At 52.7% G+C, this 18,359-nt stretch overlaps 1 protein-coding gene across 6 annotated transcripts; it reads left to right on the top strand.

Annotated features, from left to right (window-relative positions):
* The first annotated feature begins 1,832 nt into the window (after positions 1-1,832).
* On the top strand, positions 1,833-17,136 carry SNX11 (sorting nexin 11). Of its 6 annotated transcripts, none has more exons than XM_039516980.1 (8): positions 1,837-2,015; positions 7,224-7,682; positions 10,412-10,463; positions 11,033-11,119; positions 12,118-12,218; positions 12,920-13,018; positions 13,381-13,593; positions 15,856-17,136. In XM_039516980.1, exons 3-8 carry the CDS (start codon positions 10,440-10,442, stop codon positions 15,983-15,985), a joined length of 654 nt encoding a protein of 217 aa, XP_039372914.1. In that variant the 5' UTR covers positions 1,837-2,015; positions 7,224-7,682; positions 10,412-10,439; the 3' UTR covers positions 15,986-17,136. The 6 variants fall into 6 exon arrangements, with proteins under 6 accessions (XP_039372913.1, XP_039372914.1, XP_039372917.1 ...); XM_039516983.1 differs by having other exon boundaries at positions 12,072-12,218; XM_039516981.1 differs by lacking the exon at positions 1,837-2,015 and adding an exon at positions 6,917-7,050.
* The last annotated feature ends 1,223 nt before the right edge of the window (positions 17,137-18,359 follow it).

Below are 18,359 nucleotides of genomic sequence, written 5' to 3'. Positions count from 1 at the left end.
AATTGCACACTGTGTTTCCAACTCTTCCCTTTTTAAATAGCGTGTGGTCAAAATTAATGACCACAAAAACATTTCAAAGGAATATTTCAGGATTCAAGCCAAGCTCTTAACTATTAGAGGTCAGGATGGAGCTCATGAGATTTTCTTAAAGATCTATCTCCAGGAGGCAGGTGATTAGGGGAAAATCAGATTTCATTCAAAGAAGAAATTTCTACCTTCATGGTTAGGAAGAATAGTGTGAAAGCATAAGCCCTAGGAATACAGGAATCTCCAGAGTGGATCAGACCTCAGGCCTATCTAGTCCACGTTCTGTCTCTGACAGTGGCTGGTACAAGGTGCTTCAGAGAAAGGTGTAAGAATCATCCAGCAGGCAGTTATCGGACTGTCTTCTCCTTACATAGATCTCATCCTGATCTCTAATAGTTAGAGATTGATTTAGCTGAAGCATAAGGTTTTTAATATCCCTTCAAAAAATTGTATGGTAATTAATTATGACACTGCAGATCCTTGACACCTATTTAAATATCCAGTCCCTTTTTATATCCTGGTACAGGGTCTGAACCAAACACGCCAGGAGCATCCTGTCTTCAACACTTTGCTTCTTGGGTTCACTGGGATGCTGTTTCAGTGGGTTGTTTTTACTGGTTAATAAAGCAAACTGAAACAGGAAAAAGTGGTCATGGCACCAACCATGTGTGAGGTGCAGGAGGACTGCTTAACCAAGTCAAGGAAAAGAGAGGGAGCTCCTTTTTGTTCCTCTCACTTTAAGCCCTATAGTTTTATTTTCTGAGCCTTTAGGGTTCACCCACATCACATTTTCAAGCTTTTCTCTGAAGTCACGAGGACTAGGAATTTAAAAATTTTTTTTTACTTTTGTTTTAAATGAAAGCTGAGATTCCCACCTAATCATCATGACAAAAGAATGGGAGTTTGCAACACCACCTATATCCATGGGGTGGGGAAGGCTGAAGGGGCTGCTGTCCTCTTGTGATATGCAGTGTTGTTGTAGCCATGTTGGTCCCAGCACTTTAGAGAGACCAGATAGTTGGTGAAAGAGACAAACTTTCAAGCTCCAGAGTGCTCTTCTTCAGGTCCGGGAAATGTACTCAGGGTACAGGGTGAAATAGATACTTCAAGGGACCATTCACAGTGAAGTGGCCTTTGTTAACACCTCTCCAGTCAGGGTGGAAAGGAAAAAGGTGGGCAGGGTTTAAGTGGGTTTAGAGTGTTGTAATAAGGAATAAATCCAGTGTTTCTATTCAGTCCACGATTTTTAGTATCTAGCAAAATATGAATTTCAGCTCCCAGGTGTGTCTTTTGACGGTGTTGCTTGGGTGTCCTTTCCTTTCCTGACTGTAACCCCCTGTGTAGACAGCACTATGTTGATGGGAGAGTTTTCCCCGTTGACATAGCTGTTGCCTCTGTGTGCTCCAAAGCTTGTCTCTCTTCCCAACGGATGTTGGTCCAACAAAAAGATCTTACCTCATCCACCTTGTCCTTGTGTGAGGCTGTTGTACACACAGGGCACCAGGTGACCTCCACAAACAGGTGCAGAGGTCAGATTCTGCCTCTTCCTCAGTAAGAGGACCTCCTTCCAACACACCCATACCCCAGTCTCACCCATGCTCTTTTTTCCACCTCTCTCCTTGACCTTCTCTCCTTTCTTTCTTGCTCCTCTTCCCTCTGTCTTCTTAGCCTCTTTTTTCTTTGCACCAGCCTCTTTCTTTCTTGTCTCCTTTGTCACTGTGTTCGTTCTTTCTTTCCTTTTCCTCATTCTATTCTTCCTCACTCTCATCCTACTCTCTTTGTTTCTTTCTTTGTTTTTCTCCTCGCCAGCCTCTCTACAGGGCGGGGGTAGGTGGAGTCCTGCCTAGGACTGGAACTACATCTCCCATCCTGCCCCGGGGTTCCACCGGAAGGAGCCCGTGAGCTCGGCTATAAGGGAACGGGAGCGGAGCCCCTCGCCTCTTAAAGGGGCCGCGCCGACACTGGGGACACCTGTCCTGCGGGAAGAGGTGAGGATGCGGGTAGGGGGGCGGTCTCCACAGGGTGCGGGGGGGTGAGTGTTGGGGGGCGCTGGTGTGGGGGAGGGAACCACGTCCAAAGAGTGTGTGGGGGGTAAGAGGACGGAAATGGGTCGGGGAGGGAACCATGTCCAAAGAGTGGGGAGGGGGCATTGGGGAGGGGCGAGAACCATGTCCAAAGGGGGCATTGGGAAGGGGAGGGAACCATGTCCAAAGTGCGGGGAGAGGGGCATTGGGAAGGAACCATGTCCAAAGTGGGGGCATTGGGGAGGGAGAGACCATGTCAAAAGTGGAGGGGGGGGAACCATGTCCAAAGTGCGTGGGAGGGGAAGAGGGGGCATGGGTAGGGGAGGGGGACCACCATGTTCAAAGTGGGGGGAAGGGTGGGGGGGTGGATTTTTCTCATTCCAAAGGTGGGGGGGCATCTCTCAAATTCTGTAGCTTGCCTGGAATGTAGCCCCCACCCTGCCCCACAGCGGGTCAACTCAGGGCCGAGACTGCCCACGGGCCTCTTTGGGCGTAGGACAGGCAGTGTATATAAATAGAACCCAAGCCACACAACTAGAAACGAGGCCAGTTAGAGACACTGTGTTACTGTACCAACTTATTGTCATCTCTCCTATTGTGACCAATAGGGAATAACTGCTTGGCTTTGCCTATGAAACCTGCTCCATGGGCCCCTGCTATTTCCCTGCCAATAGCATTGCCAGGCGATAAGTCTACCAGGGCCAGCAGGTTACCTTTTATTATTAAAATGTCAGCCTGCTAAACAGGATAGCCGGGTTAGTGGAGTACGGGATGTTGCATTGAAATAATAGGCGATATATAATGCTTTCAGATAGAAACCGCCTCCTCAGTTCTCCTCCACCTCAACTGCAAATATATGTAGAAAAGGCCAGTATTATAGTAACTTTTTTTTTTTAAAGCATAGGTTATGGGGTTTTGTATGGTGCAGGTCTGAGGATGGATTCTAAAAGAGCTCAGTAGGTTGGTTGCTGACCCTGTTGGAAATATGGGTGAAATCCCACTGAAGTCAATGGTAAACCTCTCATTTCAATGCACCTAGGATGAGAGTTTCAGTCAGAATTAGCACTTCTGAAAGCCTGGACCTTAGTTTCGGTGCTTAAATGAGAGCTGAGCTCTTCTGAAAACCCTAGTCCCAATTGTAGGTGTTGAGCCCTGTAAGTTCTCGCCCTGGATATCTAGATGGATGCAGCAGTTTGAGGTTACTTCACCAGAAGGAAGAGTAAAGTCGGTCTTTGAAACTTACACAGTTTAAAAGAGAATCCTGTGCAAAATAGCTTCATCTAAAGGTGACCTGCATAAGGAGGAATGCAACTGGACTTGTTCCCTTCTTTTCATGCAAAGGCAACCCAAAAGATTTTCCTTGAAAATCTAGGTCTTATCTAGCTCTTAACCTGGAACTCTCTGTGCTGACTGGAGTCTTGGTATCCCAGTTAATGGGGGAATTGAGACCTGACTAAATGACGCTGGGCCAGCACCAGGTTAGCTGCACAACTAACCAATATAACTGGTGGGAATTTCTAAACGGATGAGGCCAACGCCTGTATGCGGTGTGGAGGAAGAGAGAGTGCCGGTGGTGGAACTTTTATTCGGACGGTTTAAAAAACCCCAAGGATTTTGAAACATTTACTCAACAAACACTTGGGAGGAAAGCACATCCTGTCAATTAACGAGGAAGAAGAGGATGAGAGCCCCCAAGGAGATATTTGAGTCAACTAGAAGTTCTCCAGCAAAAGACAAACCAGTGTTCCTTATTTTTAAGGCAAATAAGCCACTTTTAAATTTTTCAGAGGGGTGCAGCTGACTTCTTTTATACTTCACAACAAAACTAAGGCCTAGCCTATATTCAAGGCTGCACTAGTTGAATTTTAAATCAGTTTAAATACTGATTTAGCTAAACCTAGTGAGGACACCCTTAATCAGCATTGCCAACCACAATTGTTTAAAAATCATGAGTCAGTCATAAGATCAGGTTAAAAATCATGAGATTTAAAGAGAATAAATGTTGGGTTTTTTTATTTGGCTTCTGTTTTTTGTATCTGTAAGGGTCACATTTTAAAGCATTTTTTCCACAATCGTGAGGGCTAGGAACTTAAAAAAAAAAAATTAAAGCTGAAACTCTGTCACATGACTCCAGGAGCTGGGGCTTTAAGAAAAAATTCCAAATATCACAAGATTTGGCACCTCTGTTTAATCCAAATTAAAAATGGCAAGGAATCGAATTAAGGTAAATCTACATAAACCAAGTTAAGATAATCCAATTTGAACTTTGTTTAAATAGATTTAAGTGTGTCTGGTGCAACTTTGAATAGAGACATGACTCAAAAACGCAACCAAACTTTTTTTTTGTAGGTTGCCTTTAAACATATAAAAATGTGCTGGCAGTGTCTGAGACGGAAACTTTGCAGCACTGGGAACCTTAAAGTGAAACTGGCTACAAACAGAAGTGAAACCTATTTCATTTATTTTCCTTGTCCAAGGTGACAAATGCGCCCCCTAAGTCCCTCCACCCCCAGAAAAATCCACCACACAATAAAGAGCAGAGTGACAAATTGGGTAGTAAAAATTCACTTCTAATTTAAGAAGTGCTAGATTTTTTTAAAAAGCACGTTTCTAAGCATTCTTAGGTTGAATCCGTCTCTTTAAACACAATTGCGGCAAAAACTGGTTTCTATGCCATCTAAGCTCGAGTTTCTCTAATGCAGCCACCAGGGGCTTTTCCTGTGGCCACAGCCTCCTGGGTGGTGATGGGCAGGGGTGGAGAGGGGACAAAGCCAGCAGGGGCTGGTCCCTGCCCCTTTCTGGCGCCCCACAAACATTGTAGGAGCAGGTGATCAGTGGGAGTTCTCTACCCTCCTGGGAGCGGTGGGACTCGGGCTTCATCCCTGGGGTGGTGGGTGGCAGGCTCTGGCTGTGTGGTGCTGGGCTCATTCCCCAAGCCACAGGGCTTCATGCTCTGGCCCCAGGCTCATCCCCCACTATCACCCTGACCCCTGCTGCCTCCTCCAGCCCTCCATCCAGACTCCAATTGCCACTGCAACTCCCTCCCCATCCAGGGCTTAATTTGTCCCCCAGCTTGTCCGGAGCTGAGTACGTCTGTTGTGAAAAGTAATTTTAACAAATATACAAATATCACTTTTCGCAGTAGCAGACTTATTAGCTAGCAAGTCTAAAGCAAAAAAAAATCAACCAAAAAATCAAAACATGCAAAGCACCTTATTTGTGTTTCTATTCTGTTGGTGAGAGAGTTTTCCAGCTTAGGGTATGGCTACACCACGCCCCTTTTAGTGACACGGCTGTGCCGGTACAGCCTTGCCACTAAAAGCCGCGCAGCGTGGCTGCTGTTTGTCGGCAGGAGAGAGCTCTCCTGCGGACAAAAAAATTCCACCCCCCACGAGCGGCAGTGGCTTTGTCGGCAGGAGAGCGCTCCTGCTGACAAAGCGCTGTTCACACCGGCGTTTTTCGTCGGTAGAATTTGTGTCATGTGGGTGTGTGTGTGTGGTTTTTTTAACACCCCTGAATGACAAAAGTTTTGCCGACAAAGTGCCAGTGTAGACATCCCCTTACACGGCGCTCCACAGGCCAGGGAAAGGTACTCAGTGTCACAGCTGAATACAAGATGGAGCAGATTAAAGCAGGGGTCCCTAGTGCGGTGCCTGTGGGCGCCATGGCACCCACTGGGGCATCCATGTGCACCTGCCTACTGGCCGCTGGACAAGCAGCTGCCGAAATGCCGCTGAGAACGTCAAGAAGCGCTACCGCTGAAATCCCGCTAAATTTCGGTGGCGACGCCTCTTGATGTTGCCGCTTCACGGCGGCATTTCAGTGGCTGCTTGTCCAGCGGCCATGGTCCTCGGCGGGTAGTCGTCCGGCGCCCGCCCCACGGAAAAGGTTGGGGACCACTGGTTTAGAGTAAATAGTTAACACATATTTCAAGGGAACATTCAAGGTGAAGTGGCCTAACACCTCTCCAGAAGAAGCAGGGGGCTGGGGTAGTGGGTTTTAGAGATTGTTATAAAGAGCCATAAATCCAGTGGCTATTCAGTCCATGGTTTTTCGTATCTAGTAAAGTAATGAATTTAAGCGCCCAGGCTCCTCTTTGGAGAGTGCTGTGCAGGTTTCCTTTGAGGATGAGGACTGAGAGGTCAGATAGGGAGTGATCGCTTTGTGGAAAGTGTTCACCCACAATTGATACCAGGGCCAGCTCCAGGCAGCAGCGCAGCAAGCAGGTGCTTGGGGTGGTCAACGGAAAGGAGCGGCACGTCCGGCTCTTCGGCAGCAAGTCCCTCTTGGAGGGAAGGACCAGCCACTGAATTGCCGCTGAAGAATGAAGCGGCGCAGTAGAGCTGCCGCTGATCGCGGCCCCCACCCCGGCCGCTTGGGGCAGCAAAAACGCTGGAGCCGGCCCTGATTGATACGGTGTTTTAGTCTTGTAGATTTTCTTTTTTTTTTCTGGGCGAGTTCATTCGAGAGCATAGTGATTCTTGGTTCACGCACCTGGTGGTTGTTGGGGCATTTGGTGCACTGGGGGTGGTACACCACATGTTGTGAGAGGCATGTGTGGGATCCAGGGATCTTGCAAGGTGTGTTGATCATCGTAACAGTGGAGATATGTCTACAGGTTTTGCATCTGCTGTTCTGGCAAGATCTGGTCCTGCTTTGAGTGGGTGTGTGCTAGTCTGTGGGGAGCTTGCTTCTGATGGTGATTATGGAGAGGTTGGGGTGTTGTTTTGAAGGCCAGAAGAGGGATTCAGGAGGGATTTTTGTTGTAGATGTGGTTCCCATTGAGTATAGGGTTCCAGTGTGGGCTGGTAGGGGACAGATAGAGATGGGTAGTTGGAATGAGTTTTATTTCTGTATTGAAGCAGGTTCAGGGCATTGGAGTGGCACATGGCAGAATGTGCTCTACTTCTCTGGCGGAGTGTCCTTGGTTGGTGTCTTTCTCTCACCAACAGAAGTTGGCTCGAGAAGATATTCCCATACACACCTTAACCCCTTCAAGGTGGGCATCCTGGATTTCTCTCCCTATGGCAGGAGAGGTGAAAATGGTTCACTTCACCTTGCATGGTCTCTTGAAATATGTGCTAACTACCTATGCTAAATAATCTGTTCCACCTTGTATTTAGCTGTGACACTGAGTACACTTCCCAGATCTCTTGTCTCTCTCACCAACAGAAACTGGTCCAATAGAAGATATTACTTCACCCACCCTGTCTCGCTAATATTCTGGGACCAATATGGCTGCAACAACGCTGCATACAAAGCCGTAAATCCATCCCTCAAAAACCCTCTACAAACAATCCAGCTGGAAGAGGTGAAGCCAGGATGCCCCGGGCAGGCTCAGCCCTCCAGCTGCCCCGATGAATGGCCCAGATGTGTCTGCAATATATAAAGCAAGCTGAACTGGTTTAAGAGCCTTATCTCTGAAATCCGCAGGGTCCCACTGGCTGGACTGTTGCCACAATTTGTTGTTGTATCTGTTTCTCTTCAAGCTATTGAGAGCGAAAGCTAATTATGTTGCAGAACAGGTATTGCAGACAGCTTAAGTCAGAAGCATTTAATGGTGCATCAAATCGACTGAGGCCATCCAGTACAACTTGGAGGGATGCAGCCAAGGAAGTGGTTTGTGTGACGGTACTGTGCTAATATCTCTGCTATGTAACTTAATTGTTGAAGCTTGGTGACTAATAATACAGGGACCTCCTTTGGCACCTCTTATTTTGGGCTTTCCAAGTACTTTACAAAAGTTAATTAACCCTGTGCTGGGAAGGAGATGGGTGTTGCTATCGGTGTTTACAGCACCATGGAATCTGATTTCTGACGGGCTCCTTTGTGCTCCCACAACGCAAATGATGAATATAATTACAAATGGGGAAGGAGTCTGCTGCTTGCCCAAGGTGTGTCAGTGCACCAGGAGAGCTGGAAATAGATGCACAGTCTCTCGTTCTAACCACTAGATGACACTGCCTCCACTGTATAGCTTATCAAGACAACTTGGGAGGCTGGCTTTTTGGATTCTACCACCCAGGTTAAAGTGAGGAGTCCTTGTGGCACCTTAGAGACTAACAAATTTATTTGGGCATAAGCTTTCGTGGGGATAAAACCCATTTCATCAGATGCATCTGATTAAAGTGTGATCCTTCCTCAGAGGTTACATTGGTGTTGGCAAAACATGAAATTGAAGCAGATATGTTGTGATAAGACCGAAAACTTGGGGGTAGGAAGCTGTAAACCTTCAGATGGGATCTCTGTTTGCCCCTTTTTTTGCCACAATCTCATCAGCGTGATCACAAGAACTAGGGGTCACCAAATGAAATTAACAGGTGGCAGGTTTAAAACAAACAAACAGGAAGTATTTCTTCACACAACACACAGTCAATCTGTGGAACTCCTTGCCAGAGGATGTTGTGAAGGCCAAGACTATAACAGGGTTCAGAAAAGAACTAGATAAGTTAATGGAGGATAGGTCCATCATTGGCTATTAGCCAGGATGGGCAGAGTTGGTGTCCCTAACCTCTCTTTGCAAGAAGCTGGGAATGGGCGACAGGGGACAGATCACTTGATGATTCTCTGTTCTGTTCATTCCCCTTGGGGCACCTGGCATTGGCCACTGTCGGAAGGCAGGACGCTGGGCTAGATGGACCTTTGGTCTGACCCAGTGTGGCCGTTCTTATGTTTGCTAGGCGGGGTTGAGTTTTTATTATGGTGAACTTCAAAAATCAGTCAAGTTCCCAGCATGGGAGTGAATGAAAGTTAGTTGTTTTAAGAGGATAAACTTCCTCTGTGCTCTAGCAAAAGGTGAGACCATCTTCAGCCATTCTCCTGTGTGCACACACATCCAGGACCTAATGAATCCAAACAGGCTTACATTTCTCTGCCTGCAGGGCTGGTATTGAAACAGCCACAAATGTACAAGAGCTGGGTGGAACTGACCTGTCCTTTCAACTGAGCTCTCTTGGTTTTTGAAGAACTGAACTAACGTCCTGTCTGATCACCAATTATTACATGCTGTGTGTTACTGCAACACCCGGGACACCATTGTGTTAGGCACGGTACAAACACACAGCACAAATAGCCAGCTGTTTCTGGCTATTTAACCTAGCCACAAGGGAAGACTGGGTGGCAGAAGTACCAGTTATCTTGGAGGGGAAATATCCTACACACCCCTTGGCACAGGTTGATGCTGACTCAACCCTCCACCTTTCCAAGGTAAAGTAACAGAGTCCACGCAAGCCATTTGGACTAGACCTTAAAAGCAGGGGTCTTCTCTGCCCTGCGTGGCCAAAGATCCTGGGTCACCCTCCTATGAAAGGGCTTTTGCTTAAAACGACCTCTGTTACTGTTGTGCTGCGAAAAATCGGGGTGGGGTGGGGTAAAAGGAGCCTATATAAGAAAAAGACCCAGAAATCGGGACTGTCCCTATAAAATCAGGACATCTGGTCACCCTGCCTGAACCTCTCTGAGGACTTGTCTTCCCGTACCGCGCTAGAGCGGTGCAGCTGTAGCGCTTTAGTGAAGCTGCTTGTCTGCCGGCGGGAGAGCGTCTGTTGGTGCAGTTAATCCGTCTCCCTGAGAGGCGGTAGCAGCTCGCCCGTCGCCATGGCGCTGCCCGCACGGGGGGTTAGGTCGGTATAACTCCGCCGCGCGGGTTGTTTATTTTTCACACCCCTGTGCGAGGCGTTGATGCCGACGTAGGTCTGTAGTGTAGAGCTGGCCCAGGTTGTAGCCTTTCCGATGCAGGACTCTGGTGACGGTGGGGGAACTCCCTTTGCAGGAGATCAGCACCTTTGTTAGCTCAGTCCGATGGCCTCCGTCTAACACGGCAACTTCTGAACGTGGCGTCTGATCAATTCCACATGGTTCTAGGCATCCATGGGTGGAACCGTATTGACTTGGGGGGGGCTGAGGGTCTGTACAGAGCCCTTGTCAACCCTTTAGCAGATGCACAGCTTCAAGCACCTCTGCAAACAGGCTGTAGATCAAAGAACTGGTTGAGCATGGCACCCATTACCGCCTTTCGGTAGAACACCACCCTAGCCCAGCTCTGCCTGTCCTCCCCATGGTTTAGCCTGTTGACACCCTGACTGACTAATCTCCCAGCCAGAAGAGAAGTAACAATGGTGGGGGGAGGGGATGGGCACATGGAGATGGGGAATGGAGGACCCTGGCATTGGGGGGAGGGGGGGAGCAGAAGAAGGGGGACTGAGCAGGGGGAAAATGGGGTATCCTGGTGTGGAGGGTAAGAAGGAATGGGGTGAGGGGGCATCGCCTCCAGCTGAACATGTGAACAAGTCCAGGCACCTTTAGCTTTGTGTCAGATCTGCTCCGTCTAACTGAGGGTCTGTTTGTTTTCATCTGGACAGATGCTTCCCTCTGGGCTCTGGCTGTAGGATGTTGGAGACTCAGGAGCAAGAAGTAAGGCTCTCCCGAGTTTCTGCCGTTTTCTGTTCCGTGTTTGGGGGGCTGGCAGGTTGGGGGACGTATGGAGCCTTTGAATTCAGGCAAAGATCGAACCATAGTGGTGAGCGAGTTAGCGCTAGCAAAGCTGGAGCTACACATGGCGGGGGAAGAGGTGGGGAACCCTTAGCTGGTACCCAGGGGGATAACGTGGAGGGTTTTACAGGGTCAGGTGGGGGGATTATAGGGGTGATCAGGGCAGGAGCTGTCTGCCTAGCATGGCTGCAGCAGCGTGGGCCTTTACGGGTAGGACGGGGTGGGAGGATTATAGTTTGGGGAATCACCAGGTAGAACGAACCTCAGAGTATGGCTGGGCCACTTCCCCTTCAAAGTCTGGTGCTCCTGAGATCAGTACCCAGCTTCTCCAAGGCAGCACCGTTTGCCTGTTCCTGCCACTTGCAGACCTTGCCGCCAGCTGCTCTCTGCTGTGGGTTACAGCGGGGTGACGGGAAGTCAGGACTAGGCTGTTTAGGATGGGGCTGCTGTGAACATCTACTTGGAGTTAGGCAACATTTCTCTGCCCTCAGGAGCTGACCACGGTGCGTGTTCAGGACCCTCGGCTCCAGAACGAAGGCTCCTGGAATTCCTATGTGGATTATAAAATCTTCCTCCATGTAAGTGCAGAGCGGCTCTGGGGGACGGCAGGAATGGAGCTGAGTCTGACACCGCACCGCGCTGTCGCCTCTCCCCAGTGAAAAGTGGGTGTAAAACGCTACCTCCCGATCTGGCATCACTTGGCAGCAGTTTGAGATGGTGCAGGGTGCTGGACAATCAGAGCCCCAGGGCCTCTGCACTCCAACCAGTTCAAATCCCAGCGTGGTCCACTCTGCCCCTCCGGCAGGATTCTGCTGTGTAGAGCTTGCTTAGCCCTGTACGGTTATCGGTGCTTTAACTAGTTGATCTTTCCATCATCTCTCACTCCCCCTTCTCTGCAAGCACCTATCTAGATCAGTTGATCTCAACCGGGGGCCACGAGCAGAGCCAGCATTAGACTCGCTGGGGCCCAGGGCAGAAAGCCAGAGCCCCGCTGCATGGGGCTGAAGCCTGGGTCCTTGAACCCTGCCGGCCGGGGCTGAAACTGAAGCCTGAACAACTTCGCTTCGCAGGGCCCCCTGTGGCGTGGGTCTCCAGGTAGTTGCTCTGCTCGCTACCCCCTAACACCGGCCCTGGCTTTTATATGCAGAAAACCAGTTGTGGCACAGCTGGGCTGTGGAGTTTTTAATAGGATGTTGGGCTCACAAAGGAAAAGGCGGAGAATCCCTGATCTAGGGAATTAAATGATCCCTTGGTGTCAGAGCAAGTTCCAGCAGCGAGTTGGGGCCATGATTAGAGCAGTTCCAGGCCCTCAGCTCCATGTTCAGGCCATGAAACCATGCCGCACCCCCACTCGTTTGCATGTAAAGTCCTGCTGCTCCTCTTGACATCAAAAGATTGGCTTGGACCCTCTGTTTGCAACTTAATACCATGTTCTGGTTCAGATCAGAACGTTCCCCTTGGAGCACAGGACTGCAGGACCTTATGGGAAGAATGAGCTGGCATTGAAGGGAGATCTGTGCCCCCCTACAGGGAGCCACCTCTGACCTTTCCCGTCCTCCTGCGTCTCGTTTCACAGACCAACAGCAAGGCCTTTACCGCCAAGACCTCGTGCGTGCGCAGAAGGTACCGCGAGTTCGTGTGGCTGAGGAAGCAGCTCCAGAAAAACGCTGGCTTAGTGTGAGTGTAAAATTCCTCCTCTGCCTCCCTGATGCCAGACGCCAACTTACCCAACACCTCTGTGCTAAGGGGATCCTGACCCTCCGTAGGATAAGGCATTATAGACAGAAGAGAGCAGGGGCAATAGAAACTGGCCCAAAGGGTTGGCTGCACCCACAGATTCTAGGTCAGGTGAACTGGGTTCATAGACTATCAGGGTTTGAAGAGACCTCAGGAGGTTCTAGTCCAACCCCCTGCTCAAAGCAGGACCAACCCCAACTAAATCATCCCAGCCAGGGGTTTGTCAAGCCAGGCCTTAAAAACCTCTAAGGATGGAGATTCCACCACATCCCTAGGGAACCCATTCCAGTGCTTTCACCCTCCTAGTGAAATAGTGTTTCCTACTATCCTAATTCTAGTAAATGTGACCGGGGGTGAGTCACGTGGAGTGAGCGAGTGCCCAGCACCGAAGGAAATGCCTCCCTGGGCAATCTCTTGCTTGCAGAGGATGGCGGGTGTCTAACAATCGAGCTGTGCAAATGCTGGCTGTTCCCAGGCCCGGGACTGCTACGATCGTCCCAGGTTGGCGGTGGGTGAAAACGCGTTCTTGCTGTTTGCACGAGGCCGGCTCCGAGCCGCTTCTCCCACCAGGTCCGTCCCACGTCACCTCGTTCCGGCTGTGGAGACCGAGCTGTCTTCCTTCCTCTGCTCTGTTCCCTCAGGCCTGTCCCGGAGCTGCCGGGGAAATCCACCTTCTTTGCAGGCAGCACCGATGAGTTCATTGAGAAACGGAGACAGGGGCTCCAGCAGTTCCTGGAGAAGTGAGTGGAAGGGATGCAGCTCTCCCACACGGCTGGCTTGGTGCCTGAAATGGGTCGGGGGCTATTTCACCCCAAAGCCCTGCTTCCCAGCAGGAAAGAAGGCTGCCTACCGGCTCCGTTCCCCCAGGCTTGAGGGTGGTGTTTGTCTGGGGTCAGAGAAGAGTGTTCCCGCTAGGGAGCCTGAGCTGAGAGGGGGGTAATGCTGGCTTTTTGAGTGGGGGCGGGGGCATGAAAATGTTCTCTACCATCTTCAGCAGGATCCTCCCCTGCCCTTGCTGGCTACCAGCCCCTGTGGCTGGTACACAGGCCTATGGGGCTATACCACATTCTGCATTGTCCCCTCGCTTCCTGTCTCTCTCCAGGGTTGTGCAGAACGTGGTCCTCCTGTCGGACAGCCAGTTGCATCTCTTCCTGCAGAGCCAGCTGTCGGTGCCCGAGATCGAGGCGTGCGTGCAGGGCCAGAGCTCCCTGACTGTCACGGACGCCATCCTCCACTACGCCATGTCGAACTGCGGCTGGGTGCAGGAAGAAGACACCCGCCCTGCGCTCGTGGCGGGGGCAGAACTCTACGGCAGGTACTGGGAGCAAGCGGAGGGACTCGTGGGTTGGATGCAGTGAGATCGATAGCTGGAACTAGGCTAAGAACCAAGCCCCTTTCCATGCTTGCAGCTGATCTGTGCTAGCTAGACCAGAGCTGGAAAAATGGTTGGAACCTGGCTGTGGCCTCTCCAGAGAGCCCGTAACACGGCTATGGGCCTTACCGCAACTTAGCCACTGCATCAGCTGTTGTGACCATGTGGGGTCTAATGGGCTTGGTCCGATCCTCCCAAAGAACACACCACATCCAAATAGGGACGTGGCTTTAATTCACACGATCCCCAGCCCCCACCGGCTCCTGAGCGCCCCAGGACTCGTCACGGCCCGCTTGGAGGATTTCTCCACGTCGTGCGCCATCTGCCCGGAAGGAGCAGTCTAGAGTCCCGTCGCTGCTCTGTGCTCACCAGGGGCCTCCCTTCATCAGTAGCAAAGGTGTCGCACTCTGGAGCGATGGGGGCCGCATGTTCCGAAGGGCTCAGCTCCCCTTTGGGCACCAGAACAAGCATATGCTTCCTTCCTGACGCTCCCCGTGTTGAACGCGGAGCCCCCACCTGACTCATCTAATACCCGCTTCCCTTGGCCTTTCTCCTACCGCACTGCTGGGCTCAAACAGCCTGGTGAAGGCCCACGGCTAACCCAGACCGTGGCCTGAGCATCTCAGACTGGCGAGGGTGAGGAATGATTGTCATTCTCCAGTGGCAAAGCAGCCTTGTGGCGGAAGTGGCTCTGCCTGGGAGAGTCGCCTCCACCTCCCTTGCTGGAGGGTGGATGTTGTGATACTAGGAGAGGGGAGGAATCCTGGGAGGGGAAAGGACACTGCCAGACAAGCTCCTGTGTGTCCCGTCCCCCCCGCCCCGTGGCCACAGCGGTAGAGCTTATAACAGGAGAAGCGTCTTGTGCTCCGGATTTGTACCAATTTCCATCACTCGGTGGGACAGTTTCTGCAGCCTGCCAGCTGCCCCTCTCCTCTAGGGGGAGTAGTTGGGTCGGGGCGCTAGACCTCACGCCGCAGGCACCTACGGTAGAATCTCTCTAAGCCTCCGGTGTGATGTGGGGGAGCCACCCCCATCCCCTCAACTCTGAGCAACCTTTCAATAGAGAAGCGCTGTGGTGCAGCCTCTTGCAAGGCCTCAAGGCACCTGTCCCCAGGGGACGTCGGTGCTGAGAATACTTTGTATTCCACTGGCTCCTATGCACCAGCAGCCCTGAGGAGCGGAGACGCATTTCTCACCCTGGCCAAAGGGAGGGGAGGTGAATCGAGCCACGACAGGATTGTCGTCCTAGGCTGCCAGGCAAATGAACCCAGCTGCATTGCTTGTGTGTTCCCTGGCTAATTAACCAAAGGCTTTAATTGGTGCTGGGTCCCCCCACGCCCGTTAGGAAGACCCTGGGGTAGGCTCAGCCTAGGCCTAGCAGAGATGCCTTGTGCCTCTCCGGCTGGATCCTTTAACCTGAGAGTCCGTTTCTGGCTCTGAAGATCACGCCCGGTGCAGCGTGTCTCTCTTGGTTTTAAGTAGCAGGAGAAGAGGCGTGGGTGGGCTCCAGCACGAGCCCCGCGGTTTAAGGAAGGGTTTGGAATGGGCGCAGTGAGCTGGGCTGAGGGGTAGGTATCCAGGCAGCTCGGCAGGCTAGACGCTTCGCTGGCTCAGCTGCCAATGCTCTAAGCCCCTCCTTGGTGACTCCTGTCCTGGCCGCACGGAGGAATTTCCCATCTCTTCCCCCTCCCTTCCCCTCTTCGCAGAGCGCTCGGTGCTGCTCTTGGTGGATGGGGATGCCTGGAAGCGGAGTGGTGGTGCAGGGGCGTGCGGCGCTGGAGGAGGGGAGCAGCTGGCTGGCTGAGCTGGCTCCACCTGCACTGCTCCTTGGGCCAGCTGCGGAAGAGGCCCCTGTGGAAGCACGGAGAAGAGGCTGCAGGCAGATGGGGGCAGGTGGCTGAAAGGAAGCTGCCTGCTGCTCTCTACCCGGGAGCACTGGTGGATCTGGAGCCCCCCGCTGCTCCTCCTGGGATTGCTGGGGTCGGGGGCCAGGCTTCAGAGCACTCAGGTCCTAGTGCTGCCGGCAGCTTGGCCCCAGCGCTCCCAGGAGCCGGGGGTAAGGTGGCAGGAGCTCCTCTGTCAGTGGCTCCCTGCTCCAGGCTGTTACGCCGGGCAGGACGCGTGTGCAGCTCAGGAGAGCGGGGGCTGCGCATCTTGCCTGGAACCCCTCTTCCTTCTTGACTCTCCTGTGCCTTCTCTCCGTAGCTGCGCTGGTCTCGGAAGCCCCCCTGTTCGGAGCTGCCTGAAACCCCCTTCGCGCTGGAGCGACTTCGGCATGGAAGACAGCCACTCGGATAGCCTGGATTCTCCTACGGAGCAGCCGGAGACGGAGTAAGCAGCACGAAGGATATTGGGAGCAGCGGCTCTTGCTCTGCGGAGAGCCAAGGATGGCAGCTGAGTGGCTCCTGTCGGTGCAGGATTGGGACCCTGCATGGCACGTGGTCCTCAGCCTCAGCCCCTCTACTCCCAGCAGCTTGTGACCACTTCCTGCCACCTCTGGACGCTCCTCTGGCGAGGCAGGTGCTGGGTGAATACACAGCTGAGCTGTACGAAAAGGGAACCAGTGCTTAGTAGAACCTCAGTTTGTTACTCCCCGGGGCTGCGTCATGCTCTCGTGGGGGGAACGGTGTGTAGTAGGGGTGGAGGCTGCTTGAAAACAAAAGCCAGCTCCCTTGATCTTGGCTTGATCCTCTGTCCCCGTGGAGCTGGGTCATGGAGGCAGATGCTCATCGCTGCAGAGATCCTCCTGGAGCGATGTCTGGATCCCTGGGCGGACTTGCTGTCCCTCCTTGCCCAGCAGCAGACCAGCCAGCTGTCCCAGCAATGCCCAGTGGATTCTCGTTCCTAGAACTAGAATTCAGTCTTTGTAGCATTGAAAACCCAACGGCCGCGTAGGCACGAGCGGCGCTGCTTTGCACGGCCGAGAGCCACCTTTAAACAGCTCCTCTGGGGCGGCCTCCCCTCAGCTGTGCTGAGCCAGAGACCCACATGCTGGGTCCTCCTGGCCTGGCTCAGCATGCAGGCTGCGTGCCGCTGGAATGAGCCGGTGAGCTTTCCCTGGGGGCTCGATATTGCAGGATTGATTCCTCCATTGCGGCAGGGCTGGGGGAATGTCTTGTGGTGGGACACTGAGGTCAGAAGGTTGGTTGTGCTCCTCTTTTGTGTGGGGCACCCCTCAAGCTGGGCTTCCCTGCAGGAGAACAAATCTTTTGGCTAACCCAGACCTGCCCGAGCCGAACCGCCAACTGGAGCTGAAGCGGGCAAAGGGGGGTGATCCCTATAGCCAGCCAGGAGGGAGCAGAACCGAAGAAAGAATCCTTTAGTAAAGACGGGGCAATCCCACGCTGCAGCTACCACCAGGGCCTCTCTGCTTGCAGCCTGTCGGGTCCATTTACTCTGCTGCTCCCCAGCCCATCCTCTGGCATTGGCATGGCTCAGACGGCCGAGCTGAGATGCTCTGGCCTGCAATAAATGAGAAGCACATGAGACACTGGGTGCTGGTGATTTATGTCTGGCGGGGTGAGGAAGAGACCAGGAGGGACCCAGGCGGAGCAGGGAAGTCTAATCACAAAGTGATCATGTTGGGGGGGAGGGGGGAAATAATGGGGGTGGTGGGGGAGCAGAGGGGCTTGGTTTCTAGGGTGCATGCATGTGGCTTTGGGGTGGGAGGGACACAGTGGTGGAGGCTGGCACTGATCCTGCCAGCCCCTTTCCATATACCGCTGCACAGCAGCCCTCGCTCCTCCCCTCAGCCCAGTTCTGTCCTTTCGGGTGCTCCTTCCTTGGGCTGCGGCAGGGGGCTGACAACCGGCAGGGGCCATAGAGAAGAGCGGAGCGGCTGCGGGCTCAGCTGGCATCTGGTGGTGGCCAAGCTCTGCGGTAGCCCAACTCTTCCCCTCTGTGCCCAGAGCTCAGTAGGGGGGGTGTGACCCACGGGCTGGGCTGGCGGAAGGTGAGGGCCACCCTGCAGGTAGGAACGCAGCCCGTGCTGCTCAGCAAGGCGGGAGTCAGTTTCCCTCAGGGCGCCTGCCGGCAGAGCCTGCCATGACCGGGTGGGTAGATCACACCGTCCCTTGCTCAGTTTCATTGACTCAGGATTTGGCGGTCGCAGGGCTGGCTGCGAAAATCAAGTTGGGTGTCGGTCGATTTCCCCAGGTGCTTATGTTGAGGTTTTTCCTTCCCCCGCCCTTCTCATGGGCGTGTTCTCTGCCTCGCACGATTTTGGGGGGAGGGGGGGGAATGAAGCCTACAGAGGAAAATCTAAAATGTCAGAAGAAGTTCATTTAAAAAACCTGACAGATGCTCGCTAATGGTAGTTGCTCTGCCGATTGGTTGGGGCTGCCTCATGAATATTCATGAGAGTGCAGCTCCAAATGGTGCAGCTGTGCGGCCAGCTGTGCCTGCAGTGCTGATCTAGAAACTTCCAGCCAGGAGCTGGTGGGGTTGGTGATGCAGCCAAAATGCCAGCCGGGGGCTGTCCCTGCTCTCCCCCCTCAGCGGAGGCTTGACCTGCAGGGACAGCGGAACTCAGGGCAGACACGCACCGAGATGCATGTGGGCTGCACCCATGGGTGAGCTGAGCCCCCGTGAGGCTGAGTAGCATCGGTGCTGAAGCCAGGCTTGCAGAATATCAGCATGCGGCTGGCTCTGCTCGGAGACCTCTGCCAGAGCACAGTCTGCCCTGGGGTTTTCCCTTCAACACCGGCTTG

Source organism: Mauremys reevesii, linkage group 27 (genome assembly GCF_016161935.1).
Source record: "Mauremys reevesii isolate NIE-2019 linkage group 27, ASM1616193v1, whole genome shotgun sequence".
NCBI lineage: Eukaryota > Metazoa > Chordata > Testudines > Geoemydidae > Mauremys > Mauremys reevesii.
Note: the sequence above shows the minus strand (reverse complement) of the source record. Positions and strands in the feature narration are given on the sequence as shown.